The 26,475-nt window shown below is 43.5% G+C and overlaps 3 protein-coding genes across 7 annotated transcripts in view; all 3 read right to left on the bottom strand.

Moving 5' to 3' along the window:
* ZSCAN25 (zinc finger and SCAN domain containing 25) overlaps positions 1–660 on the bottom strand; it is a 40,235-nt gene extending 39,575 nt beyond the window's left edge. For all 4 annotated transcript variants that reach the window (XM_070412612.1, XM_070412613.1, XM_070412609.1 and 1 more), the window contains exon 1: positions 611–660. The gene's annotated coding sequence lies outside the window, so the exon portion shown is untranslated. The remainder of the gene's footprint in view (positions 1–610) is intronic.
* A 2,744-nt stretch (positions 661–3,404) lies between these two features.
* On the bottom strand, positions 3,405–20,965 carry TMEM225B (transmembrane protein 225B). 2 transcript variants are annotated; one of them, XM_070412629.1, is made up of 6 exons: positions 20,948–20,965; positions 17,646–17,856; positions 15,863–16,009; positions 14,923–15,060; positions 3,822–4,022; positions 3,405–3,586 (listed from the first exon to the last, which is right to left on the bottom strand). In XM_070412629.1, the coding sequence occupies exons 1-5, from the start codon at positions 20,963–20,965 to the stop codon at positions 3,853–3,855; spliced, it is 684 nt and encodes a 227-aa protein (XP_070268730.1). In that variant the 3' UTR covers positions 3,405–3,586; positions 3,822–3,852. The 2 variants fall into 2 exon arrangements, with proteins under 2 accessions (XP_070268730.1, XP_070268729.1); XM_070412628.1 differs by having other exon boundaries at positions 3,405–4,022.
* Positions 3,954–26,475, bottom strand: part of ZNF655 (zinc finger protein 655) — a 44,597-nt gene continuing 22,075 nt past the window's right edge. Inside the window, exon 5 of the transcript XR_011471225.1 lies at positions 3,954–4,022. The gene's annotated coding sequence lies outside the window, so the exon portion shown is untranslated. The remainder of the gene's footprint in view (positions 4,023–26,475) is intronic.

The raw sequence follows: 26,475 nt of genomic DNA, 5'->3' as shown, positions 1-26,475 counted from the left end.
AAGAATGAGCCACTGGTAGGAGGCAGATCCGAAGCTTCTGCTTAATATCCCATCAGGTGTTAATGTATTAACCTGCTCTTCTTAAATCTACTTTACATTTTCAGTCTATTCATTTTCTCTCCTGCATCAATTGAGCTTGCTCTTTCATGACTTTCTAGCCATTGCATTTATCCCACGATAGCGCAAATGTTTACCAATGTGTCCCTACCAGATTCCCTACCAGAAGGCAAGAAAAATCCTCACTCATCTTTTATTCCTGACCCCTGACAAACAGAACGCGCCCCGTAACTATTCGCCATCCTACGTGCTGCTCTACAATAACTACTTTCCCGTTTCAGAGAGTTACGCTTTGGTGCCAGGTCTCGGGTTCGTGGACCACGACCGCGCGTTAGGCCCACCGCGGCCGGGCGGGCGGGATCAGCATCCCTCCTACCTGAGCCAACCGCGGGCGTCACTCCACCCCCGCCGCCAGGCCTAGGTGCGCGGCGGGCAGCTCCGAGGAGCCGCGCCTCCCGCAACGTCAGCCCCGCCGCGGTCCCCGACCTGCACCACCGCACGGCCCCGGCGCCCCGACCACCACCGCGCCTCGTGGCCCCAACGCGACTCTCACCCAAGGCCCCGCAACCGCGCCAAGTTCCCCAGTGCCCTCCGAGGACCGGAAGTAGGCGAACGCTGTCAGACAGGTGCGTAAGGGGAGGGTCTCTTCCGTTTCCTCTCTAGGACTCTCGGAGGTCGGGGCGACTCGATGGTCGTTCATCCCCAGGCACCGTCCAGGGGCCCGTGGGACCGCGAGGGGCTCTTTCCCTGGCTACCTGGTTTCCTCGGGGCTCTCGGTCGCCAGGCCCCTTAGCGCCTCCATGCCTTTCCACCTGCTTCCCCTCTGTGGGGAGGGCTTTGCAGACGTACACCAGGCACTGCGCCTCCCTCTCGGTCTAGGGCAGTGGTTCTCAACCTTCCTCATGCCGCGACCCTTTAATACAGTTCCTCATGTTGTGGTGACCCCCAACCATAAAATTATTTTCGTTGCAACTTCATAGCTGTAATTTTGCTACTGTTATGAATCGTAATGTAATTATCTGATATGCAGGATGTATTTTCATTGTTACAAATTGAACATAATTAAAGCATAGTGATTAATCACAAAAACAATATGTAATTATATATGTGTTTTCCGATGGTCTTAGGTGACCCCTGTGAAAGGGTCGTTCGACCCCCAAAGGGGTCGCGACCCACAGGTTGAGAACCGCTGGTCTAGCGGCTTTACAGCCCAGTGAGTCAATGGGTGTTTATTTCGCCTGCCCTGGTGCTGGATTTAATTGTCCTCTACTTTGTGATAACACTTTTCTGGTGAGTTTTCTTCATAGCCAGACTTTTGCTTCTCTTTCTGCTTTTTCCTATAATGCTCTTGTATTGATACTGCTGTTTCACTCTTCTTTTTAATGAGTTTGATTTTTCTGGATCACAGCTATTTGCAGATGGATACTGAGGAAAGAGTCAGGTAGCAGAACATTCCCAGGTTCTCGGTATGAGGGCTTTTTCTTCCACTGTTACATTGAGGGATACTTTCTTTAATATATAGTTCCCATGTCGCCAGGATTCCTCTGGTTCTTACATCCTAACAGTTCAAAGGGGCGGCGTGTACTATCGCTCATTTCCTCCTATTCTTCATCAGTCATTGCTATCAAAGGATACTGTCATTTGCCTTCCAAGGTGGTCTCCTCTCTTTTGCAAGTGGTGCTTCCTAAAACTTTCCCTTTATAGACTCCCATGCACATTCCATGCCTTCTCTGTCTCCCTAACACACATGTCCCATGTTTCTCCTCTGTCCTATTCGTAGCTATTCCCTCTCAAAGTGGGTTCTTCTCAGACACCTGAAGGTTACTATTTGCTAGTGAGTTTTGGAATTTGCTACCACTACAACCCCTATATATTGTCTGACCCACCCCCACTGTACCCACCATGCCACTCTTCCAGTTGTGACTTCCCATATTGGCTCTGTTGGTGTAGGGCAGTTTGGGCCACAATTACATATTTTAGTTTGCAGATTTTCTCTATTCCTAGTTTAACTGATAATTATAGTTCCTATATGGGTTTTTTTAGGAACATAAGCAAGATGACTGGAACTAGGCTGTCACCATATCACTATAAGAAATTCCCAAGATACCTTTTGGAGAGAAATATAAGAAACTAAAAAAAGCCGAGACCGGTTTGGCTCAGTGGATAGAGCGTCGGCCTGCGGACTAAGGGGTCCCAGGTTCGATTCCGGTCAAGGGCATGTACCTGGGTTGCGGGCACCTCCCCAGTGGGAGATGTGCAGGAGGCAGCTGATCGATGTTTCTCTCTCATCGATGTTTCTGACTCTCTATCTCTCTCCCTTCCTCTCTGTAAAAAATCAATAAAATATATTTTTAAAAAAAGAAAAGAAAAGAAACTAAAAAAATATAATTAAAACACCTAGTGGCTGTTTTTCAGGTGTATATGTCTTAGCTCCTCTGTTTGGGTGTAAGCCTCTAGGGAACAGAAACTGATTCTGATACCTCTGCACACCCCCAAGGTGCACAGCACAAGGTCAACCTTTTATGACCGCTAACAGTCACAACAGATCCCACTTGACTCTAGCTACGTCCATCACATTTCTTCAGAAAGATGTACAGGGCTCCCGGTACTTGTTTTTGAATTTACACTACTTAAGTTCTAAGAGCTTTCCACATGTGTGTTCTTTTGAGAGGGAAGTGGGGAGGCAGTTACTTAGGATCACTTTTCTGGCCTCCCCATTGCCCCAAAGGATTTACCCCCAGTTACCCCCACCCTAGCTGGTAGGCTGAGCGCTCCTCAGTCTGTAAGCACCATCAGGAATGTGAACAGGGCATGTTAGAGGTGCACTCAGGAGGCTTCTGACTCTGGTGGAAGGATGGAATGCCAATACATTGCTTTATGTTTTCCTCGGGGGCATAGACTCATTAGGCTCAGGCTTCCAGACCTTGGAATTCAGTCCTGGGGATGTTTTCTCCTTTAACCACTCCAACTCTTCCTCCCAACACATACTTACGAAAAGTTTTCTGGCCCAGGCTGGTGTGGCTCAGTGGTAAAACACCGGCCCACTCACCAAAGGGCCATGGGTTTGATTCTGGTCAAGGGCACATACCTGGTTTGCAGATTTGTTCCTGGCCTTGGTCCAGGCAGGAGGCAACCAATCAATTTATCTCTCTCACACCTCTCTCTCCTTCTCTCTCTCTCTCTCCCTAACCCTCTCCCTCTCCCTCTCCCTGCCCCTCTCCCTCTCTCTCTCTCTCTTCCACTCTCTCTAAAAAGTCAGTGGAAAAAATAGCCTCTGGTGAAGATTAAAGAATTAAAAAAAAGGAAGGAAAAGTTTTCTGTACCAAGTCACACTTTTGTATGGGGAAATCACTTTTTCTTTTTAATATAACTCAAACACCTGTAGTGGTTACATTCTGTTTGGTTTTTGTCTTATGAAAGATCATTTCACTTAATCATTTTATAATATAACTCCCTCCCCTCCTGCCCTCCAGGCTGGGTTTTTGAGATATGGATTAACAGACAGTAGTCCTTCTTTTATTGAAAACACCTGCAAAAAAAGAAAGAATGGAAAAAAGGAAGGGAGAGAGGGTAGGAGGAGGGAAGGAGAGAGATCACTCAAGAGACTCAGAAGAATTCAAAAATCCCAAAAAAAAAAAAAGTCAAAATGATCAAAATAGAATCACTGTATAGGGAAGCGGAGCATTCATTTGATACACAAGAAGCTTATTAAAAGTAGCAGAGACTGGCAGAGAAGGGAGTGCCACCCACACACGTGCACTCACACAGCTTGATGGTTAGACAGCCTCTCCGGGACTAGATAACTGTCTCTTCCTTCAGCAGCATCTCCTTTTGCATTGAGCTCAGTCCTCCTCCAAAACTCTCCAGAATCTCCAAGTGTGGGCTCTCTTGAGTCTCCCTGATACTCTGGGAAATGTGTAATAAATGGCACCTATGGCAGGCTTCTTGAAAGAGGCAGATGACACCTAGGGAACAGCAAAAGTTTGGCTCAGATTATAGAGGATATCATACTTCATTCCCTAGAGGTCAGAAACTCCCTCCACTAATGCAACCCCTTCTGGTGTGTACCTGCCCTCCCTAAGACTCCCCTCCAATGTGGAGCATTATAGAGACAGAACGAGAAACAGAATGCACCAGAAGACAAGGCATACAAACAGATGGATGAACTCACAGAACCATGGCCAGTGCTGGAAATAACAGTTGCCTAACCATTAGTAGATGAGAAAACAAGGTTTCAGAGACCACAAAATCCAGGCCTCTTGATGCCCAACTTAAGGATCTTAGTAAAATAAAAGAAAGGAAAAAGAGGACTGATGTTCATAAGAATAAGTGGAGATACCTTAAATGAATGGTAAATACTGTATTAATGTTAACACGAAAATAAAGGACAACTATTTTCAACCTTATGGCAGACTAGATACACTCCCACTAAAAACAACAAAAGGTCTAAATAAAATATCTCTTCAAAAATGTCTTTGTATAGATCACCAACTCACACCATACACAAGAATAAACTCAAAGTGGATGAAAGACTTAAATGTAAGACATGAAACCATAAAAGTCCTAGAAGAAACCATAGGCACCAAAATCTCAGACATCTCTCATAGCAACATGTTTACGGAAACATCTCCTAGGACAGTGGTCGGCAAACTCATTAGTCAACAGAGCCAAATATCAACAGTACAACGATTGAAATTTCTTTTGAGAGCCACATTTTTTAAACTTAAACCATATAGGTAGGTGCATTGTTATTAACTTAATTAGGGTACTCCTAAGCTGGCCTTTGCTAAAAACGTCCTCAATCTGATTGAGGTACGTTCACTGAGGTCAACCCCTTCCAAATCTCCCATCCACACTCGTCTTGTATACTTGTTTCATCTACCTCCTTCCATTCATCCTCTCTATATGTCCAAACCATCTCAACATACCTTTCTCAATCCTCAACACCACATCTTCTTTCACTCCACAACATTCCCTGTACGTGCGCTCCCGCACGTGGTATTTTGTGGAAGAGCCACACTCAAGGGGCCAAAGAGCTGCATGTGGCTCGCGAGCCGCAGTTTGCCGACCACTATCCTAGGACAATGGAAACTAAGGAAAAAATAAACAAATGGGGCTACATGAAAATAAAAAGCTTCTGCACGGCAAAAAAAACAACACAAAAAAACATCAAAATAACAAATGAGCCCACTACATGGGAGAACATATTTGCCAACGATACATCTGATAAGAGGTTAATCTCCAATATATATAGGGAACTCATACAACTTAACAAAAGGAAGACAATCCAGTTTTTAAAAATGGGCAAAAGACCTAAATAGACATTTCTCCAAAGTGGATATACAGAAAGCCAAGAGACAGATGAAAAAATGCTCAAAGTCACTAATCATCTGAGAGATGCAAATCAAATGACAATTAAATATCACCTCACACCTGTCAGAATGGCTATCATCAACCAATCAACCAACAAGTGTTGGCAAGGTTGTGGAGAAAAGAGAACCCTAGTACACTGCTGTTGGGAATGCAGACTGGTGCAGCCACTGTGGAAAACAGTATGGAGTTTCCTCAAGAAATTAAAAATGGCCGAAACCGGTTTGGCTCAGTGGATAGAGCGTCGGCCTGCGGACTGAAGGGTCCCGGGTTCGATTCCGGTCAAGGGCATGTACCTGGGTTGCGGGCACATTCCCAGTAGGAGATGTGCAGGAAGCAGCTGATCGATGTTTCTCTCTCATCGATGTTTCTAACTCTCTATCTCTCTCCCTTCCTCTCTGTAAAAAAATCAATAAAATATGTTTAAAAAAAAAAAAAAGAAATTAAAAATGGAACTCCCATTTGACCCAGTATTCCACTTCTAGGAATATATCCTAAGAAACCTGAAACACTCATCACAAAAAGTATATGCACCCCTATGTTCATAGCAGCGCCATTTACAATAGCTAAGACTTGGAAACAGCCTAAATGCCCATCAGCAGATGAGTGGATAAAAAAAAAACTATGGTACATTTATAGTATTAATAGAATACTATACAGCAATAAAAAAGAACTCTTACCATTTGCAACAACATGGATGGAACTGGAGAGTATTATGCTGAGCGAAATAAGCCAGTCAGAGAAAGACAAGTATCACATGATCTCACTCATATGTGGAATTTAATGAACCAAATAAACTGATGATCAAAAATAGAACCAGAGTCATACAAGCATGAACAGACTGTTGAACCTCAGAGGGAAGGCAGGGGAGGGTGGGTGGGCAGAGGTCAACCAATGAACTTGTATGTATACTGGTATATGCATAATGCATGGACACAGACAACGGGGTGGTGAGGGCTTGGGGAGGTGGGGAGGACAGGAGCGGGCTGGAAAAGGTTAACGGAGGAAAAAGGAAGACATAGTAATACTTTCAGCAATAAAGATTAAAAGAGAAAAATGTCTTTATAAATGCATCATCAAGCTGGCATCAGAGCAAAATTTTCTTAGAAGCCAAAACCATAATAAAAATAGGAATTAGAGTGTTAAGCAAGGACACAATTAGCTTTCACCTTGAAGAGACACACTCAACCCAGGTGACTCTGATTTACCATTCTGTTGGCCATTTGGGGCACAAAAAATAGCAGAAAAAGCCTTCTCAAGAGGAGAATCTAATAAAAGTCTGTCATATGAAACTGGAACTTCAAAGTACCTGTGCGGACCAAGAATTCATAAATATAGGCTAGTTGTTAAGTGCATTCATAGATAAACTCACAATATTTATGTATTTTGTTTGTGATCATAGGCTAATTATGCACCTGTGTGCCAGGCAGAAGCAATGCAAATCCTTTTTTCAGGAAACTCTAAAAATATAGGACTATTCAGGTATTTTTATTTCTTCTTGAGTCAATTTTAGTAATTTATATATTTCTATACATTTATACATTTTTATCTAAGTTTTAAAATTTATTGATATAAAATTATTCAAAATGTTTTCTTAATTTGTGCTGCATCTGAAGTTATGTGCTTTTTTATTCCTAAAAAATTGGTTTGTCAAAATTAATGAAATATGGTTGAACATTAAGTATCTTTGAAGTCTCCTTCCCCCCACCCCACCCCTTATCTGGCTCTTCCTGATACCTTCATCTTTTCTCCCCTCCAGAGCCATTTATTATGAAACTTATGATGACAGTATTTACTACAAACATATACATTCTTAAATAATATATTATTTAATGTGCAACCAATTATGAGAGTGTTTTTGTAATTCACTATTATTAAAAAGCATAATAAAGAATGTATTTCAAGCAGAAGGATAATGATCTTAGATAAAAGGTCTAAGAAGGTTTGATGAGCAACTAAATTAGTAAATATGTGGTTAAATTTAAACAAACAAATATTAAATGCATAAAATGTATGGATTTTTAAAAAAACAAGAAATTAAAACATTGGACAAAATGGCATATAGCTTGAAGGGGTCCTTTTATTATTTATGTAGAGAATAACTGTTGATTATCTTTCAACTTTGTTAAGTAAGCATTTTAAAATGTCAAAAATAATTGTGTGTTTGCTTAACATTCTAATTCCTATTTATATGTAAAAATGACTATCTGCCTTTGGAACTAAAGAAGCTAGAAATATAGTAAGAACTATATACATATAATTCAATCAATCCAAAATAAGTAAGAGATTTGGGAGTAGGGAGGAGGATAAAAGAACTGAAAATACAAATTAAAGTGACAGAAAAAATACAAATATATCAGTAGTCACAATAAATGTAAGTCGATTAAATGCTCTAGTTAAAAGACACCATTATAAGACTAGATGAAAAAATTCAGTTAAAAGCTATTTATAAAAGATATCCAAATCATAATGACAGAAAAAATTTTAAAGTAAAAGGTTTTAAAAATATAACAGGTAAATATTAACCTAAAATATAGAAGTAGCTACAGTAATATTAGATAAAACAGACTTTACAACAAAGCATTACTAGAAATAAAAAGGATAATGATAAAAAGTTCAATTCCCTAGTAAAATATAACAAGTCTAAATCAATGGGCTTAGATCCTGATTTTAAAAGTTTAAAAAGGAGTAGCAGAATAAATGCAAAAATTTAGGGAGGGAAGTTCAAAATTAGAAGTAAAAATTAATTAATAAAAAACAAACATCAAATATGAAGGTTCAATAAAGCTAAAAGCTGGTTCTTTGAAGACTAAAAGATGGTAAGCCTCTGACAAGATTTAAACAATAAACAAGCTTGGTCTGATGTTTATTAAAAAGATAAAAGATTGCATTCAACATGAAAACAGACCTCAAACTAGGCTATAAAGCAAGTCTCAATAATCCAAAAATATTAGGATTATCTAGACCATGATCTCTCATCAAATTGAAATTAAGTTAAAATAATAAACAATAAAAATTCTGTGCTTCAAAATTTTTAAAAATTTCAGGGATCAAAGAAGAAATCATAAGGAGAACTAGAAAATATTTGAAATATAACAACAAAAAATACTACACATTTAAAAGGGGAGCTGCAAATAAAGCAATTCTTAGAGGGGAATTCAAGTGTGTGTGTGTGTTTTGGAATCAAAGTTTTAAGTGCCTACTCAGTTGGTTGAAGCTTCACCCATACACAAAAATTTTGTGGATTCAGTTCCCAGTCAGGGCACATACCTAGGTTATGGGTTCAATCCCCAGTTGGATTGCATAAGGGAGACAGCCAATTGAAGCTTCTCTCTCACATCGATGTTTCTCTCCCTTCCTCTCTCTCTCTCTCTAAAATAAATAAAAACATATCCTCGGGTGAGGATTTAAAAGGAGAGAAAATGTCAAGTTCCAGCTCTAGTCGGTTTTTCTAAGTGGTGAGAGTGTCAGTCCACAGACCGAAGGTTCAATTTCAGTTAAGGGCACGTACTCGGTTGCAGGCTCGATTCCCACTCCTGTAGAGGCACGTGCGGGACGCAACCAATCTATGTGTCTCACTCACATGGAGAGTTCTCCCTCTCCCTTTCACTCTCTCTAAAAACCAGTGGAAAAAATATCCTCTAGCCCGACTGGTGTGGCTTAGTGGTTGAGTGTCAACCTATGAACTGTGAGGTCAGTGTTCAATTCTGGTCAGGGCATGTGCCCTGGTTGCAGGCTCCATCCCCAGTAGGGGGTGTGCAGGAGGAAGCTGATCAATGATTCTGTCCCATCACTGAAGTGTCCCTCTCCCTTCCTCACTGAGATCAATAAAAATATTAAATACATATTGTATATATATATTTTTAAAATATCCTTGGGGGAAGATTAACATCTCTGAAATGAGGATGTATCTTATAAGCTATAGCATCTTAGAATTAAACTTGGCATCAACTTTTCTTTCTCAGTGCTACATAAAATAAGGGTGTACATAAACATTTAAGAAATATGGCTACCTCTTAAACTATATAGTGGAAATATGGGTGTGCAGTTTATTTTTAATCACTATTTAGTACTTATATCTTACAGTTATATTATAAACTAGAGTCCTGGTGCATGAAATTCGTGTATGGGGGAATTTCAGTCTGGCCTGCACCCTCTTCAATCCGGGACCCCTCCGGGGATGTCCAATTGCAATCCAGGACCTCTGGCTCCTAAACGCTCACCTGCTTGCCTGCCTGATCATCCCTAACCACTCTGCCTGCCTGCCTGATGCCCCTAACCTCTCTGCCTGTCTGCCTGATCACCCCTAACTGCTTGCTTGGGGGCGGGGGCAAGCCCAGCGAGGGGCTGTCTGCCTAACTGATAACCCTTAACCACTGGCCTGTGTACCTGATCGCCCCTAACCACTTTCCTGCCTATCTGATCACCCCTAACCGCTGGTCTGCCTACCTGATCTCCCCTAACCACTTGCTGGCAGGCAGGGCCAGCCCGGGGAGGGGCCGTGGTGGTTCTGGTCTAACAGTTGTTATGGTCGTGATGCCATTGCGTTCTCTGGCCTTTTGTTATATAGGATATTCTTTATTATATATTCAATGTATAATAAAATTGAGTTAAAAATAGACTATAATCATGCCCTGGCTAGTATGGCTCAATTGGTTGAGCTTCATTCCATGCACCAAAATGTCACCAGTTCGATTCTCAGTTAGGGCACCTGCCTGGGTATGGGCTCAAACCCCAGTAGGGGGTGTGCAGGAGGCAGGCTATCGATGTGTCTCTCTCACACTGATGTTTCTCTCTCTTTCATTCTCTCTGCCTCTCCCTCCATCCCTTCATTTCCCTTCCTCTCTCTCTCTCTCTCTCTCTCTCTCTCTCTCTCATCAATAAAAACACATTTTTAAAAATAGATGATAATCATGGGTCAGGTTAACATAGCAGGCAGAGACAATAGAGACAAAATTGGGACTATAAACCTAGATGGCGATGGTATGTAAAGATAAAGAGGGTATGCTGAAACTGGTTTGGCTCAGTGGATAGAGCGTCGGCCTGCGGACTGAAAGGTCCCAGGTTCGATTCCGGTCAAGGGCATGTACCTTGGTTGCAGGCACATCCCCGGTGGGGGATGTGCAGGAGGCAGCTGATCGATGTTTCTCACTCATCGATGTTTCTAACTCTCTATCCCTCTCCCTTCCTCTCTGTAAAAAATCAATAAAATATATTTAAAAAAAAAAAAAAGAGGGTAGGGTGAGGAATAGGATCTTAGATTTCAGGATAGAGATAGAGATAGGACTAGAAAGCCTTAGGAACCAGGATATTATGAATAAGGGAGAGTATGAAAATTTGGAAGAGTCTGATTCTCAAGTCAAGTAGGATAAGAATTGGAAAGGACAAGGATGGAAGGTAGGGTTGAAGCTCTAGAGCAGTGCTATCCAGTAGAACTTTCTTTTTTTTTTTTTTTTTTTTTTTTTTTTTTTAAATTTGGGAACAACATATATTTAATACAACAAACATACAGTATTTCACTTAGGCTTAAAAAAAATCACAGTTAAAATATTTACTTTTTTTTCCTTGGAAATCTGAAGAAAAGCATGCAGTGAAAATTAAAAATAAATTAAAAAAACAAAACAACAACAAAAAAACTCACCATGAATTTTCAGAAAATGGATGATAATTCATGAAAAAATAAAATTAGTTTTATTTTAACTGATAAATTTGCTATAATATGACCTCCTTTTATATAATACATATTCTACCCAATTGCTACCTTATACAAGGCTACAAATATCATAGGCATTTAGGTACTGTAAATAGCTACAAGCTACATCTCTGTGAAAAAACAAATCTACTGGAAGAATAAAAGACTATATTCGTGTTAGCAAAGCTCTTTTTAAAGTAATAAATGTGGATGGGTCACTTCAGTTAAATCTATTTTTTGAACTGGCTGTGTGTGTTTTTTAAGACAATGGCAGCTTTAATAAAGTGGCAAAATTAAGACAATTCAGTTTATAGACCATTAGGCTTTATACTTGAAGATACACTGTGAAAGACAGATCTTCCCTTTGACAAATGCCATTTTGATTTTTAAAATGAGATTAAGCTTCAAAGATGTACTACTGGGTACTATGTGCTCAAAATCTACCTCAGATGTTATACATCTAGACTTAAACAAAAGCCTGCCCTGGCCGGTTGCTCGGTGGTTAGAGTGTCGTCCTGAGGACAGAGGGTCAAAGCAACCAATCGATTTGTCTCTCTCACATCAAAAGATGCATGTGCCACAGTCCTGGGCCAGGTAGTCCGTGGCTCTCCCCTCGCCTGTGGCAACAGCTTCCTGAGGAGCTTTTCCTTTCCCCTGAGAACTATTTTTTTGAGAATTAACCCCTGGTCAAGCGTCTTGAACTTTCTGATCCTGTTCTTTTGTTTAATCAGGCAACTTAGTCAAGAATGATCCTAGATCTTTACCTGCTGACAACTTATTCAGCCTTTACAGTTCCTCACAAAGAATAAATGCCCCATGCTCCCCACTGTTAGAGATACCTTTCTTGGTGCTTTCATGTATATATAGTATTATCACCAACAGCAGCAGCATTTGTTCAACAGATATTCTGTGCCAATCACTGTGCTAGGCAAGTGTTAAGTACTTTCTCTAACTGACAAAAATCTTTGCAGGGAAGATATTACAATCTTCATTTCACAGGAAAAGAAAGCTGAGTGGTGAGGTTATGAGTCATGATTATTAGGTGACTCAAAGGAAACGAATTAACTGCCCAAAGTTACTTGGTTAGTAAAAAGTGGAGAAATATTTGGAACAGAAGCCTCCCAGCAAACCCCAGCCACTTCCTACTGTAGTTAGCGTGAGTTTTGGTCGTGTAGGATCACAGGGTCCCTCCAGGCAGAAATTAAGCTCTATCTTTTCATCCTCCAGTATTCAGTACAGGCTCTAGCTTTGCACAGAGCAGTGTCTGTGAATACTGGTTAAATTTGTGGGATCCTCGTTTTATCCTCTTTCTACTAATTTGTGTGGTGAACCGCAATCTACCCAACTCTCATTTCCCTCTACCCTCTCCCTTCTCAGGAATGTTTATATGTAAGCAGGTCCAGATCAGCTTAAATGTCACCTCGAGGAAGACTTCCTCAGCGCTATACTCAGTGCTAAAGATACAATGGCGACTGCATTAGCACTACACTCAGCCCCCTGAAAGCAGACCAGGTCTCCTAGCACCCTGTGCTTTTATCATAACACTTACCATATTGCTCTAGCATTGTACTTCCCTCCCACCCACAAGATTGTCAACATCTTGACTCCTGGTAAGTTATTTGTTACTGTGATGGTTAATTTTATGCTTAATTTTATATGAGGCTACAGTACCCAGATATCAAATATAATTCTCCATGTTTCTGTCAAGGAGAGAGAAAGAGAGAGAGAGAGAGAGAGAGAGAGCCTGGAAAATAAAACAGGTCAAATAAAATTTGATTAGTTTGAATCAATCTGACTTACAAGGAAGAAAACCACTGCAGACATAATGTCAAGACTTCTACCTTAAGAGTTAGAGACTTGTACAGTTCAAGTACTGTACAGAACAACTGGTTTGCTAACCTGAGAGCTCATTCCTCCTGATCCAGTGCAAAGAACAGAGGAACTGAAGGATAATGCAATTTCTCATGTGTTAACACGTTAGCCCATGGATTGCATATAATTGGCACTGTGATTAAACCTTCCTCTAGCAGTCAGAATGGTGCTTATCCAACACTTTAAATGCGTAATTCTTACAATCTGGCAGGGAAAGGCAGATGGGATTGTCTCACGTTTCTCAAGACACTCTCAGAAAGAGAACTTGGTCCTTCTGTCTCCCATCTTCATCGTGATTATTTAACATCTACCACACACAGTGGAATTATACAGATTTTAGACTTGGAGAGAATGCTTAGACTCTTTGACAACTTGGGTTCTTAAATATCCAAGGTGAATGAGGAAGTTTTTATAAAAAGTGACCTGGAAGAAACTTTCTTGTTAACGAATAAATTTAAACTTCTCACCCAGAGCTGTCTGGGCACCTACTAAACCAGGAAATGCTTGAATAGGTATGGATGGATGATGCTGGCTAGAGGATAGGATTTAGTATTTGTGACTCTTAGAGGCAACCACTTCAATACACATGTATTTCCTGTGCATTGAAAAGAATGGGAAGGTAGCTAGGCCAAGATTTTAACTTATTTCTTTAAATGAGACTGATTCATCCAGCTTTTCACTAATATTGATCATTTCTCTGCTTTCCTTCTAGAAGAAGAGTGAAATGATACAAGCAAAAAAAAATTGTCAAGCTATTGCCAAGCAACAAAATTGACAGCATCAGGCAATAAGAGATGAAAGGAGAAGGGAAATGAAAATCTGCAAATCCACAAACTAGATAATCCACTCCAAATCCAAAATCAGCATCATTCTTTCTAATAAGTAGTTTCTCAGTTATATATTCTTATATGTAATCTAATTTTATTAAAATTGTTATTCTACTTGCAAAGTCTTAATTTGGCTCCAAGTTTTCTTTTTATGTCATTTTGAAAGATTTTTCTGAAAGATTTTATAAGTAAGTAAATATCTTTTAGTTTTCCCAAACAAATAAAAGCCAACTAACAAGTTTCCTGTGGGTACTTATTTTTGCTGCAGGTATGCATTTTTGTGTCCCTGGACCCAATTCCAGTTGGGAGGGAGAGGGTGGGGTGTTCCCACACCAACAAGCAATTCTCCTACACTAGCAGGATGTCTGAAAATTGAACTCAATTCTGACTCTATCTACCCAGAGATAACATCAGATTCCACAGGTTGAGATATCAGCCCCACAAAACTTGGCCACTCTTACTCCCCAGACTTCCGACACCAATTGCAAGCCCAGCTTATTACCAGTGCTTCTGACCCACCAGCTACAGGTCGGAGGCTACCACAACCCTCTTCTCAGACTTCAGGCGCCAGTCTCAAGTCCAGGTGGACCGGCTTCGGGCAAATGGGGTCCAACCCCAGTGGGTCCAGGGATCCCCAAAGGTGTGGACGGAGTCGGCGAAGAATGAATGACATGGAAACTGGATCTCCAGCCAGGTTCTGTCACCAGGTTCTTTAGCCAGGTTCTATCCAGGTTCTTTTGCCATGTTCTGTCTAGGTTCTCCAGTGAAGTTCTGTAGCCAGGTTCTGTCCAGGATCTTTTGCCATGTTCTCTGGCTAGGTTCTGGTTAGGATCTCCAGTAGAACTTTCTATGACAATGGAAATTCCTGTATCTTTACCATCCAGTAAGGAAGCCACTAGACACCGAATAATGTGGTTATTGAGTATTTGGAATGTGTCTAGTATGACTGAGGCACAGAATTTTTAATGTTACTTCATTCTAATTAATTAAAGTTAAATAGCACATGTAGTTAGTGATTGCCGTTTTGAACAGCGCAGCTCTAGAGCAAGGCTCCTGAAACCAGACCGAGGGCAGGGAGAGGGGCACCAGTTCCAGGACACTCACCAGCCACTATGAACAGAAGGATACCAAAGCCCAGGACATAGTAAGGCCACTGCACGGAGAACTGGGGCGGGCGGGGCTGCATCCTCAGACTCTGGATCTCCAGGGCGTGCAGCAGCAAGGCCAGGAAAGCACAAGCCCCTGCAGGGTCACAGGGAAGTCCGCTTAATCTCCTCCTGCGGTTCTGCCTTCACTCCAGCCTTTCCTCGGACTTAATTCGAAAGAGCCGTGTGGCTCCTGCACGGAGGCTCCTTTCTCTTGCTGGCACACCTTGCCCTCTCAGAGCCAATAACTTCCACCCCACATACCTGTCTTGCCCTCTTTCCCAACTCATCTCAAAGCCCGTGTGCCTCACCTCCCTAATCAGAAATCCTTTTCCTGGGTGCCCTCCGTGCTCATGACCTCAGCTGACTCAGCCTGGGCCCTCTGGGTGGGAGGCTTTGGATGAAACTCAACCTGATTCTCCCACCATAAGCCTTCCAGCCCCTTCATCTCACGGCAGGGGAAGGCCTTGGTCAACCTCTTAATGTCAGAGGTTCCAAAGGACAGAGATAGTCCCTTCCATTCATTCATCTAAGAAACATTTATATTTTATTTATATCAGATATTTCAATTACATTAGAATTCTATTCTAGACTCTAGGCCAGCCACTGGGATAGAGATTATGGTAAAAGGCCACCAGACAAATGACCCCATTCAATGTGGCAAGGACTATGCTAGCTGGAAGTATGAAGAACTGAAAAGCCCCAAAGAAAGGGGTCATAAATACTGAGGGGGCAGGTATGAGGGCGGGCTACTTCATAGAGAAGCCCACAAAAGAGAGGGGCCTTCAAATCCTCTCTCCTAACATCGCAGAGACCACTCCCCTCCCCTTAACTCCCCACCTGCCTTTGGAGCCCTCCCCAGACCCTCCCCATGGCCTGCCTGCCTGCCTGCCCCACACCTGTGAAGAAGCTGATGGAGGCTGGTAAAAAAGTTTGCTTCCAGGTCCTTGGAAAGAGCTGAGATGCAAAAGACACCATGGTGAGGGTGGTGAGGAAAGACAAGACGACTGCAAACAGCAGGAAAACTCGGCCGAGGATGATGTAAACTGCAGGGGAGGGAGAGTGGGCAAGTGCTGGGCAACCTGACCCCAAAGGGCAGAGCCCACGAAGCCCCCCAGATCCTTGGCAGGGATGGCCCCTGGAGCTCCCCAATATGTGGTCTGGGACCAGGGTTCTGACCCTGCCACTTTGGCCCCAAGAATGCTCTGGCCCCATTGTGTTCCCCATGACATGGAAGTAAACAAACAAAAAAATTTAGATGGACAAATGGTGGTTTTTAAAAACAACATAAAATAGCCCGGCCAGGGTGGCTCAGTGGTTGAGCATCAACCCATGAACCAAGAGGTTACTGGTTCAATTCCCAGTCAAGGCACATGCCCAGGCTGTGAGCTTGATCCCCAGAAGGGGCATGCAGAAGGCAGCTGATCAATGTTTCTCTCTCATTGATGTTTCTCTCTATCCCACTCCCTTCCTAAAATCATTTTTTTAAAAAAAGTATTAAAATAAAACCCTGGTGATAAAATTTGTTACACAAGGAAACATGAGGAATCACATCTGTATTGATCACACTGTACAAGTCACTGGTGGAAAGTCAAGATGTTCTGAACGCTGCAGGAAACCCCTATAATTATCCCGGTTAATAGAAGTAATGAAACAGACCCGAAATAACAGAGCCAGAGTCTTAAAGACAGGGTGTCTTATTCTCCTACTGTTGGCATGATTCAGACCCATGTTAAAATGAGTTTGTATCCATTCCTGAGCATGCAGAAATGGACAGCTGGGGGTAGAACAAAGAGACAAAGGTATTGTTGAAGACCCAGAGTTCTAGAATCTACCCTTGGGTTAAAACAGTGCTTCTAAACCAGAGACAACCCCCACCCGCCATGGGAGATATTTGGCAATGCCAAGAAGTAATTTTGTTTGCCACAACTAATGCAGGGAGGATTCTACTGGTATCTAGTGGGTAGAAGAGGGGCAGGGGTGTTATTAACCTGTAAGAAACAGGGGAGCCCCCACATCAAAGATTACCCAACCACAAACGTCAGTAGTGCCAAGGTTGAGGAACCCTGGATCAAAGAGCTCACACAGTCTGGCCTTTCTTCCCCAACGTGGCTCTTCTTTCCTATCACCAGGAGATAATTCCTTGGTCTCCCAGAGTCGCCTCTTTTCCAAGACAGACACCATCATGAAATTTCCAAGTTCCTTATAAAACATGGTCTCAAGTGCCTCCTTGATAATGTGGTACCCAGGCCTGAGCACAGTATCTGCAGAGCTGCCACCAGAGACGGACAGGTGTGTGGCCAAGGGGACAAGTGGAGGCTCTGCTCACCAGGCTGCTCCCCCGACTAGGAGTGGTGCCTAAAGGGTGCTGCCTGGATGGGCCAATGGCAGCCTGAGAGGTGGGAGAGCCTCACAGAGGAGGGCAGGATCCCGCCCCCCCCTTATCACATGTTGGGCCACTCCTTTCCCCAGAAATAAACTTTGTTGCTCCTGACACGTTGGCTCCTGACTCTGGTGTCAGCCTGGCATTATTAACCCCCTCCCAGCCGCCTACTCTCCTTTAACCCCAAAGGAGTGGAGACTCAGAGAAAAATGCCCTTATTATTATAGCCTGTCGTCTGCCACCCCCAGTTCCTGCAACGGCCCCATCTCTCCCCAGTCCCTGCCTCCATCCCTCCTTACTGGATAAGGGTCGAGGCTTCCAGCACTTGATATGAAAGCAGTTCTCAAACAGGCCACTGTAAAACACTTCCCGGGACTCCTCATTCACAAGGCGCACCCAGAAGGGGAAGACGGTGACCAGCAGTATGAGCAGGTAGCCCAAAGCAGTCAAGGCGGGGGCTATGGCCCATGTGAAGCCCTTTATGTTTTTGTCCTCTAAAGTCAGTATCACCTGTGTAAGGGAAAAGTGAGGGCAAGAGGTGGGCGCACATACTCCCAGTACTCATGTGGTACAAGGAGATAGCATCTAAGGAAATGCGAGCACATATGTGAGGCTCAGTGAATGCTGATTTCTTTGCCTCAATAAACTTGACAGTCTTACAGACCTCTTCAGTGGACCTAAAATAACATAGACCTTTTCTGCCACTGGGTCACTGGATGATGACCTTGGGCATGTAGGGTCCCCTTTTCCACCTCTGTAAAATGAGGAGGTTGGACTACGCTGTCCGCAATCTCTCCTAGCTCTAAAGTTCTAACCATTCAATTGTTATTACCCACAGAAGAACCTCTCCAACGCCCTCTTCAGTCAGCTGTTTGCCTTTTGAGATTTCAGAAGGAGGACCAGGGGGAGGTAAGACCAGGTCTGAAGTGCCCTTACTCAGTGACTGGCCCTTTTGCTTCAGGACACTGGGTTTAGATGGGAAGGGGTCCACCTGGCCAGGAGGAGCCGCCTGCAGAAAAATGAGCAGATCATATGCACAGAGCAAGTTTTGCAAATAGTTTAAAAGTCTCAGAGACCTTCCTGAAGCCCCAGGTATCCTCTAGGCCTGGAGGTCAGGCCCTTAGTTAAGGATCCCTCATATCTTCTCCTTGACCACCACCTGTCATTAAAGATGCCTTCTTTTGCCCTGTGGCTCCATGATTGAGCGTCATCGACCTATGAACCAGGAAGTCATAGTTAGATTCCCATTCAGGGTACATGCCAGGGTTTCAGGCTCCATCCCCAGTGTGGGGTGTGCAAGTGGCAGATGATCAATGATTCTCTCTCATCGTTAATGTTTCTATCTCTCTCTCCCTTTCTCTCTGAAATCAATAGAAAATATTTTTTTTTTTAAAGATGCCTTCTTTTGAATGAGCACCTGAGATGTAGACGATAAGAACTGGCTGGACTTGGCTTTAGAAGCCCTCGACTGTCATCCCTGCTCTATCACTTGCTAGCTGTGTAACCGTGAAGCTTGCTGAAACTCTCAGGAGTTTGGGTCTCTCATTTGGAAGAGGGAGGATATAATGCCCAGTGGGTCACTGGGAGGGCCAAATGAAACACTGCGTACTGAAGGGTCAAGCACAGTGCTGGGACTCAAGTGCTTGGTTAAAGGGGAAGGGGATGGGCTTCTCCTAAAATTCAAATATTCCTGTTGAAAAAGGGGCTAGTGGCCATTCACAGTCTAAGGGAAAATGTATTCAACTAGTCTGCGTTCTTCTCTGCCTTTGCCAAGCCTGGCAGCCCTGAGGAATGAGTTTTCCCCAAGGTGGAGAGGAACATGGGGAGGAAGGAGAGGAGTTGAGTAGGAGCTCATGGTGCTGCAGGGAGGGAGGCCTGGTCAGAATGTATCCAGATAGCACTGTGATGACCCTGCCCACTTGGTAGTGCAGAAGGGAGGCATCAGGAGGTGAGAGAGACACATGACAAGGGAGATGAGGGGCACCCTCAGGCAACAGAACAGCTCTTCTTTCCAAGTCATGCCCATAGCCAGGCCTAGAGACTCCTGTATAAGCCAGGCAGTGCTTGGCAGCACCAAGGATTCAAGCTGTGCATGATGGCTACTGAAGACAGGGTCCTCAGAGTGAAGGTGCTGCTCTTACCTCTCTGCATCCTGTGCAAGCACACTTGCTCATGCTCACGCATCAGGGCCTCTCCATGGTCCCCAATACAGACACCCCTCACTGCAGCTGGGACCAGGAGTGTCTTTGAGGCTTTGAGAACTGTTGATCACTATAGAAAACAAGTCTAGCCCTGACCGGTTTGGCTCAGTGGATAGAGTGTCGGCCTGCGGACTGAAGGGTCCCAGGTTTGATTCCGGTCAAGGGCATGTACCTTGGTTGAGGGCACATCCCCAGTAGGGGGTGTGCAGGAGGCAGCTGATCGATGTTTCTCTCTCATTGATGTTTCTAACTCTCTATCCCTATCCCTTCCTCTCTGTAAAAAAAAAAATCAAAAAAATATTTTTTTTTTAAAAAAAAGAAAAAAGAAAACAAATCTAAAGGCAGAGGACAGAGGTGTGGGTGCCTTCCCACCCAACTATGCTGTTTATAAATGTTTAATGCTTTGGAAACATTCTAACGGACTTTCTCCTCCTTTCTGTCACTTACCAGTTTCTCTTCTCCCCACCTGAAAAATTGGATCCTTCCCTCTCTCCAAAGCTACCCTTTTGATCTCCCCTCCACCCTCCAGGTCTACTGATGAGTCAGTCGCCTGAACTTCAGGGCCTCGGTTCCCTTTGCTTTACAATTATGAAATAGGTGGAACCAGAGTGTGCTGAGTCCCAGCTATAAAACTCTCCAGGTAGGAGTCATGGCTACACATTGACCCCCATGTTCTGGATGAGATGGAGTACCCTGGACATTTTCAACTGATGGTCTGTACCCCTTCCTGTCTATTCCCAAAAACCTCAACTTGTTTAAAACTGACCTGAGCAGCCCTAACCGGTTTGGCTCAGTGGATAGAGCATCGGCCTGTGGACTCAAGGGTCCCAGGTTCGATTCCGGTCAAGGGCATGTACCTTGGTTGCGGGCACATCCCCAGTGGGAAGTGTGCAGGAGGCAGCTGATCGATGTTTCTCTCTCATCGATGTTTCTGACTCTCTATCCCTCTCCCTTCTTCTCTGTGAAAAATCAATAAAATATATTTTAAATAAATAAATAAATAAATAAATAAAACTGACCTGAGCATTGTCCCTATTTCAGTCATCCTCTCCATCGCCCACACTATAGCCAGGAGCTCATGCTGGCTTCTCCCTTTCTCTCCTGCTCCCAGCTCATCAGCCTTCCTTGTCTTCTCAGTTTTCACAAAATTTCCCAACCATGCACCCTTCCTTCCCCGACACCCCTCGTGTCTCCCTCTAGTCCTGGAACACCTCCCCCCCAAGCATCTGCAGCTTCCATGCCTGGGGTCCTTCCCTGAGGGTGCCCTCTCTGCTCCTCCAGACCTTCTCAATCCCACCTCTTCTGCAAAGCTCAGCTTGATCCTGTCTGTCCACTCCATGTAGACCTCCCAGCTACCAACCATTATCCATTCCCTCCACAAAAATTAACTGTGCACTTACTGGACGCCCCATGCCCATTTTAGGTCAATGGGAACAATACAGGATGGGGTGGGGGGAGGCCAGGAATTTGCAGGCTCTTGGTAACTACTGCAGAGAGAAACAAATAAACACATTATATTGACACAGTACTTTCCTCTCCCCAGCCTGGGGTTACCACAGGCCACCCAGTGTTCCACCTCCTGTCTGCACTCCCCACCCCACGCAACCCCTCTTCTACCCCCAACCTTGTTCTCCAGTGAGGTGGGCCTTGTTCACCTTTCTCTGAGGATAGGCCAGGGTTCCGCATGCATATGAACAGCCCTTAGTGCTGAGATTGGACAATTTTGGAAATGCACTGATATAGGCCAGACTCGACCACTGACATTTTAATATAGAGGGGATTTGTAGAGCCCTTTGTACTGGTGAAGAAACAGAGAGCAGGAGAGCAGGCTCCACTGGTCCAGGATCCCACAGTTAGTCTGTGAGGACCAGGGACCAGAAAAACGCGTAGCTGCCTCTCCCACTTCACCAGCCCCTACTGGCCAGCAGTTCAGCTCAGTGATTTACAAATGTGAAATTTAATGGAACCCGAGATTTTCTCAAATAGCTGTGTTCATGTGCATGTGTGAGAAAGGGAGAGAGAATAGCAGAAGGATGGCCATTTTTTATTTTGTAAGGGCATACAAAAAAAAAACAAACCTGTCATCTACTATCATTGACTGTTTTAATTATTTTAAAAGGACCTCAGGCCCTAGCCAGATTGGCTCAGTGGATTGAGCATCAGCCTGCAGACTGAAGGGTCCCAGGTTGATTCCAGTCAAGGGCACACGCCCTGGTTGTGGGCACGATGCCCGGTAGGGGGCGTGCAGGAGGCAGCCAATCAATGATTCTCTCTCATCATTGATGTTTCTATCTCTCTCTCCCTCTCCCTTCCTCTCAGAAATCAATAAAAATATATTTAAAAAATAAATAGAAGGACCTCAGACACTGGAAGCAGAAAAGCTTCGTACTCCTCCGTGAGTCCAGGAACAGCATCTGAGAACCACGGGCTTGGGGAGAGGATCCTCAATCCGGGCTCCCTCTGGGAGTCTCCCTGAAACAGCCTGAGTGCAGCCCGGTCACCTCCCCAGGCCCTGTGCACCCCCAGAGACACCTGGAAACTGCTGAGGGGTAAAGAGGTGGGCGCATAAAGGAAACCTGGGTTGGAAGAGGGAAGAGACCAGGTGGGAACCGTCTGGACCTTGGAGAGGAAGGCCTTTCCTCCCGCTGTCAACCTTCCTCTGCCCAGACCTTCCGTGACCCCAAAGTCAGTGACATTTTCCAGACCCAAAGATGGGCCCCAACCAGGCCATCCACCCCCAGACACCACCCTGTGGGCTCAACAGCTCAACGAGTTATGTTTAGCCCTGGGGAGCAGAGGGTGTCTTCTGCGTGTCTGCCCCCTCCCCACCCGTGAAGCTACCTCCACTCACCCTCCACCGGTTCCCCTTCCTCTTCTGGGCCACCGTCGGGGTCTCCCTGTCTCGGGGCTGGGCTTCCCTCCTTCCCTCCAGGGGGCCCCAGAGCAGTGGGACCAACCCCGGCCCCATCCCCCCTACCCCCACGCTCGTCTGCCCCTTGGGCTCGAGGTCCAGGCTTCCGTTGGCCCCCAGGCCCGCGCAGGTAAGCTTGGTCTCCGGGCAGACTTACTCCTCTCAGATCACCAGAATAAACCTAATACTGTACAACCTAAGTAGAGGTACTTTGGAACTTCTTTTAATGATTAAAATATTCATGGTAAATAAGGGCTCAGACTTTTTTCCCTTTTATTTTATCAATCAATTAGATATCACACTATTCATTGCTTTGCAAACCTTTTCCTCGATAATTACATGATGTTGAAGCTTTACCTTAAGTTATGATGGAATTTTTGTTAAAGGAGTTTGAACAGTAGCTTTTTTCTAATAGGAAATCTTGAAAATTACTATTGTCTTTAAAAAAAACAGCTATAAGTTCACTATTTTTTTCCATCCAAATATGAAAGAAATATGTATTTCTCATAAGGATAGTAAATATGTGTGTCGCTAGGATTCAGTCAGAGAAGCAGAGCCAGGGAGATGCACACCTGGCTCATCTGCTGATTCGGGCCAGTGAGGTGAGTCAGCAGATCAGCAATGAGTATGCGTTACAAAATAACTGCTGCTTTTCTTCTGCCCTCCAAATCTCCCACATCTGTAGCCCATATGAACTGAAGCATACAAGAAAAGGAATTCTGGAAAATGCAGTTCAAGCTACCCAAGCTGACACATAAAGTCATGATACGTCATACTGAGAAATTATTTGGCTTAGAAAACCTGCACATTTATTTTATTTTTTTTATTGATTTCAGAGAGGAAGGGAGAAGGAGAGAGAGAGAAACATCAATGATGAGAGAGAATCATTGATTGGCTGCCTCCTGTATGCCCCCTACTGGGGATCTAGCCTGCAACCCAACCTAGGCAAGTGCCCTTAACAGGAATTGAATCTGGGACCCTTCAGTCCACGGGCTGATACTCTATCCACTGAGCCAAACTAGCTGGGGCAACCTGCACATTTATTAAGTGTATTTGTGTCACATTAAACAAAGAGGTTCAGTAGTCTGCAGGACATTGAGGAGTGATATATTGTCTCAAGAAAACCCAAAGCCATTTCTATCTACAGTTACAACAAACAGGACAGATGAGATACAAGAAAAGCTATTGGGTTCAAGCATCACATATCACTTTCCTGACCTAGGAGTCTGAATCCCAAACTCCCTGATTCGTTCGTCCCTGGAATAGTCCTAACTCATTCCATTTTCAGCAGATGACTAGAGATTTGAAAAGCAAACCGTAGAACCTGCCTCTGATGGAGATCCTCATATCAAATGAAAGTAGTACTAAGGTTCCACTTTAGTCATCAGCTTTAGTGCTGCATTGTGCCCCTTTTGTGCTCTTCTCTGACACACAGCTAGGTGTTTCCCCATATCCATCATTCCTCCAAAGTGAACCTGCTGAATAAGGCAGGAACTGAATTTAAAGGTTTTCATATACTAAACACAACTATGAGATCTGTCCACTATGTGGACTTTCAGGTCTTAATATAAATAAAAGCTGAACTAGGACTGAAGGCTGTCCACACCCACTACACCCCAGGGTGAGTTCTCCGATGTTCAATAGGAGCTGAACTCCAACCAAAGGTGATACCACCTTCATTTCATTCACAGTTTCTCACTTGTATGAATTTCCAGATGATCAATAAGGTATTAATTATGCTTGAAGGTTTTCCCACATTCTTTTTTTTTAATATATTTTATTGATTTTTTTTTTTTTTTTTTTTTTTTTTTTTTTTTTTTACAGAGAGGAAGGGAGAGGGATAGAGAGTTAGAAACATCAATGAGAGAGAAACATCGACCAGCTGCCTCCTGCACATCTCCTACTGGGGATGTGCCCGCAACCAATGTACATGCCCTTGACCGGAATCGAACCCGGGACCTTTCAGTCCGCAGGCTGACGCTCTATCCACTGAGCCAAACCGGTTTCGGCATTTCCCACATTCTTTACATTCAGAGGTTTGACCCACTGTCAGTCTTCTGATGCTGAATGAAGTGAGAGTTTCCACATTCACTACATTCATAGGGTCTCTCTCCAGTGTGAATTCTGTGATATTTAATAAGGCATCAACTTCTACTAAAAGATTTCTCACACTCATTTTAATTGTAAGGAGCCTCCCCAGTATGGACTCTCTGATGTTCAATAAGGTGTGACTTACGACTGTAAGTTTTCCCACAGTTATTGCATTCATATGGTTTCTCTTTGGTATGAACTTGCTGATGTTCTATTAGATTTGAGCTCTGACTAAAGGCCTTACCACATTCAGTATATTAATAGGGTATTTCCCTAGTATCGATTCTCTGATGTCAAATAAGACTTGAACTCCAACCAGAAACTTTTCCACATTCATTACACACATAAGACATCTCACCTGTTTGAATTATCTGATGCTGGATAAGGTGTGAGCTGCTCTGGAAGGTTTTCCCACACCCACTACATTATAGGGTTTCTCTTCAACATGTATTCTCTTTGATGTTGAATAAGGTTTGAACTGTGGCCAAAGGCTTTTCCACATTCATGATACTCATAATATATTTCTCTTGTGTGTGGATTTTTTTTCATGCTGAATTAGGTATGAGCCCTAGCCAGTTTGTCTCAGTGGATAGAGCATCGGCCCACAAATTGAAGGGTCCCAGGTTCGATTCCAGTCAAGGGCATGTACCTGGGTTGCAGGCTCCAGCCTCCACCCTGGTCAGGGTGTATATGGGAAGTAACCAATCGATGTGTCTCTCTCACATAGATGTTTCTCTCTCTATGTGTCTCTCTCTCTGTCTCTCCCCATCCCTTCCACTCTCTCTAAAAATCAATGGAAAAATATCCTTTGGTGAGGATTAACCAAAATAAAAATGCTAATAAGGTATGAGCTCTGCCAGAATAATTTTCTGCATATATTACTGATCTGAGATTTCTCTTCAGTAAGAATTTGTGGCTGTTGGTAAAGTCTGCAATATTTCCAAAGTTTTGTCCATATTCAAGGGCCTGTGTTTGTTTTGTTCACATTCATCTCCTTCATGTAGCTGCATCCCTACTGCAGCAGTTTTCTACTTTATAATTAATTGATCCTCAGTCCAGGTCTCTCCATCTGATGGAAAATATAAAAAAGGTAAATGTAACAAGAAAAATTCCTGGTGGGAAACAGGGTGATCAAAGTTTTACAAAAGTATTTGATGCAAAAATGTGGGAAAAATGGCCCTGCAATATGAGGAAAAGATTGATACAAATTGAGATTTGGAGAAAGTGGTGGGGAAGCTAAAGTTAAGATTTATATAGGAAGTAGCCAACCAAACAGACATAGTGGGATTAACAGAAAAGAAAAGCATCGCTTGAGGGAAGTATATGTTCGATCATAGGAAGGGTGATGTTGGAGAATATGTGTGAGGAGAGGCAGGGACTGCAGAGATAAATAAAAGAGGAGAGCCTCACCTCAGGGGGTTCTGTCCACATGGTACCCTGGCCATGGATTGTCTCTGCTGTAACAGAGAAGACTGTCTTCACATAATCAGACACCAACACCTTCCTCACTCCTGCTGAGTCTCTCTTTCTCTACACACAGATGCTGCTCACATGCTCACACATGAACACAGACATACTCAGACCTTATATGCACCTTTATAAATAATACAAATTGGGAGGATTTGATAAAGGTGAGTGGGGGGAAGATTAGGAGGGGATGTTGTTGAAAATATAATACATAGTATAGAGAAACATTTCCAAATCTATTTCAACTGAGAGAATATACAAAAATAAATTATTTACCCTAGCTGCATCTAAGGGAGACATGATAGAAAAACATCTCCCATTTAGTTCAATACAAATAAGTTTTGCTTATTAAATAAGTAGGGCTGACTGAGGATAGAGAGGTTGTTTTGCAGATACTAGAGAAAGCAGGTCCTCTGCTTAGAGGGATCTTTCTGGAAGAAGATGGTGCTGAGGAATTTC

The sequence above is a fragment of the Myotis yumanensis genome, unplaced genomic scaffold (assembly GCF_028538775.1).
Source record: "Myotis yumanensis isolate MYYU_CA2020_CCGP unplaced genomic scaffold, mMyoYum1.0.hap1 SCAF_4, whole genome shotgun sequence".
NCBI classification, from domain to species: domain Eukaryota; kingdom Metazoa; phylum Chordata; class Mammalia; order Chiroptera; family Vespertilionidae; genus Myotis; species Myotis yumanensis.
The sequence above is the reverse complement of the archived record's forward strand: the minus strand, read 5'-3'. Positions and strand labels throughout refer to the sequence as shown.

What these genes read in the sequence shown, in the direction of transcription:
- TMEM225B (XM_070412628.1), bottom strand. An exon ending in GAAGCCTCGACCCTTATCCA is followed by an intron (nt 16,010 to 17,645) that starts GTAAGGAGGGAT and finishes CCTCCCCTGCAG; the next exon opens with TTTACATCATCCTCGGCCGA. An exon ending in CCTTCTGTTCATAGTGGCTG is followed by an intron (nt 4,023 to 14,922) that starts GTGAGTGTCCTG and finishes GCTGTTCCCTAG; the next exon opens with GTGTCATCTGCCTCTTTCAA.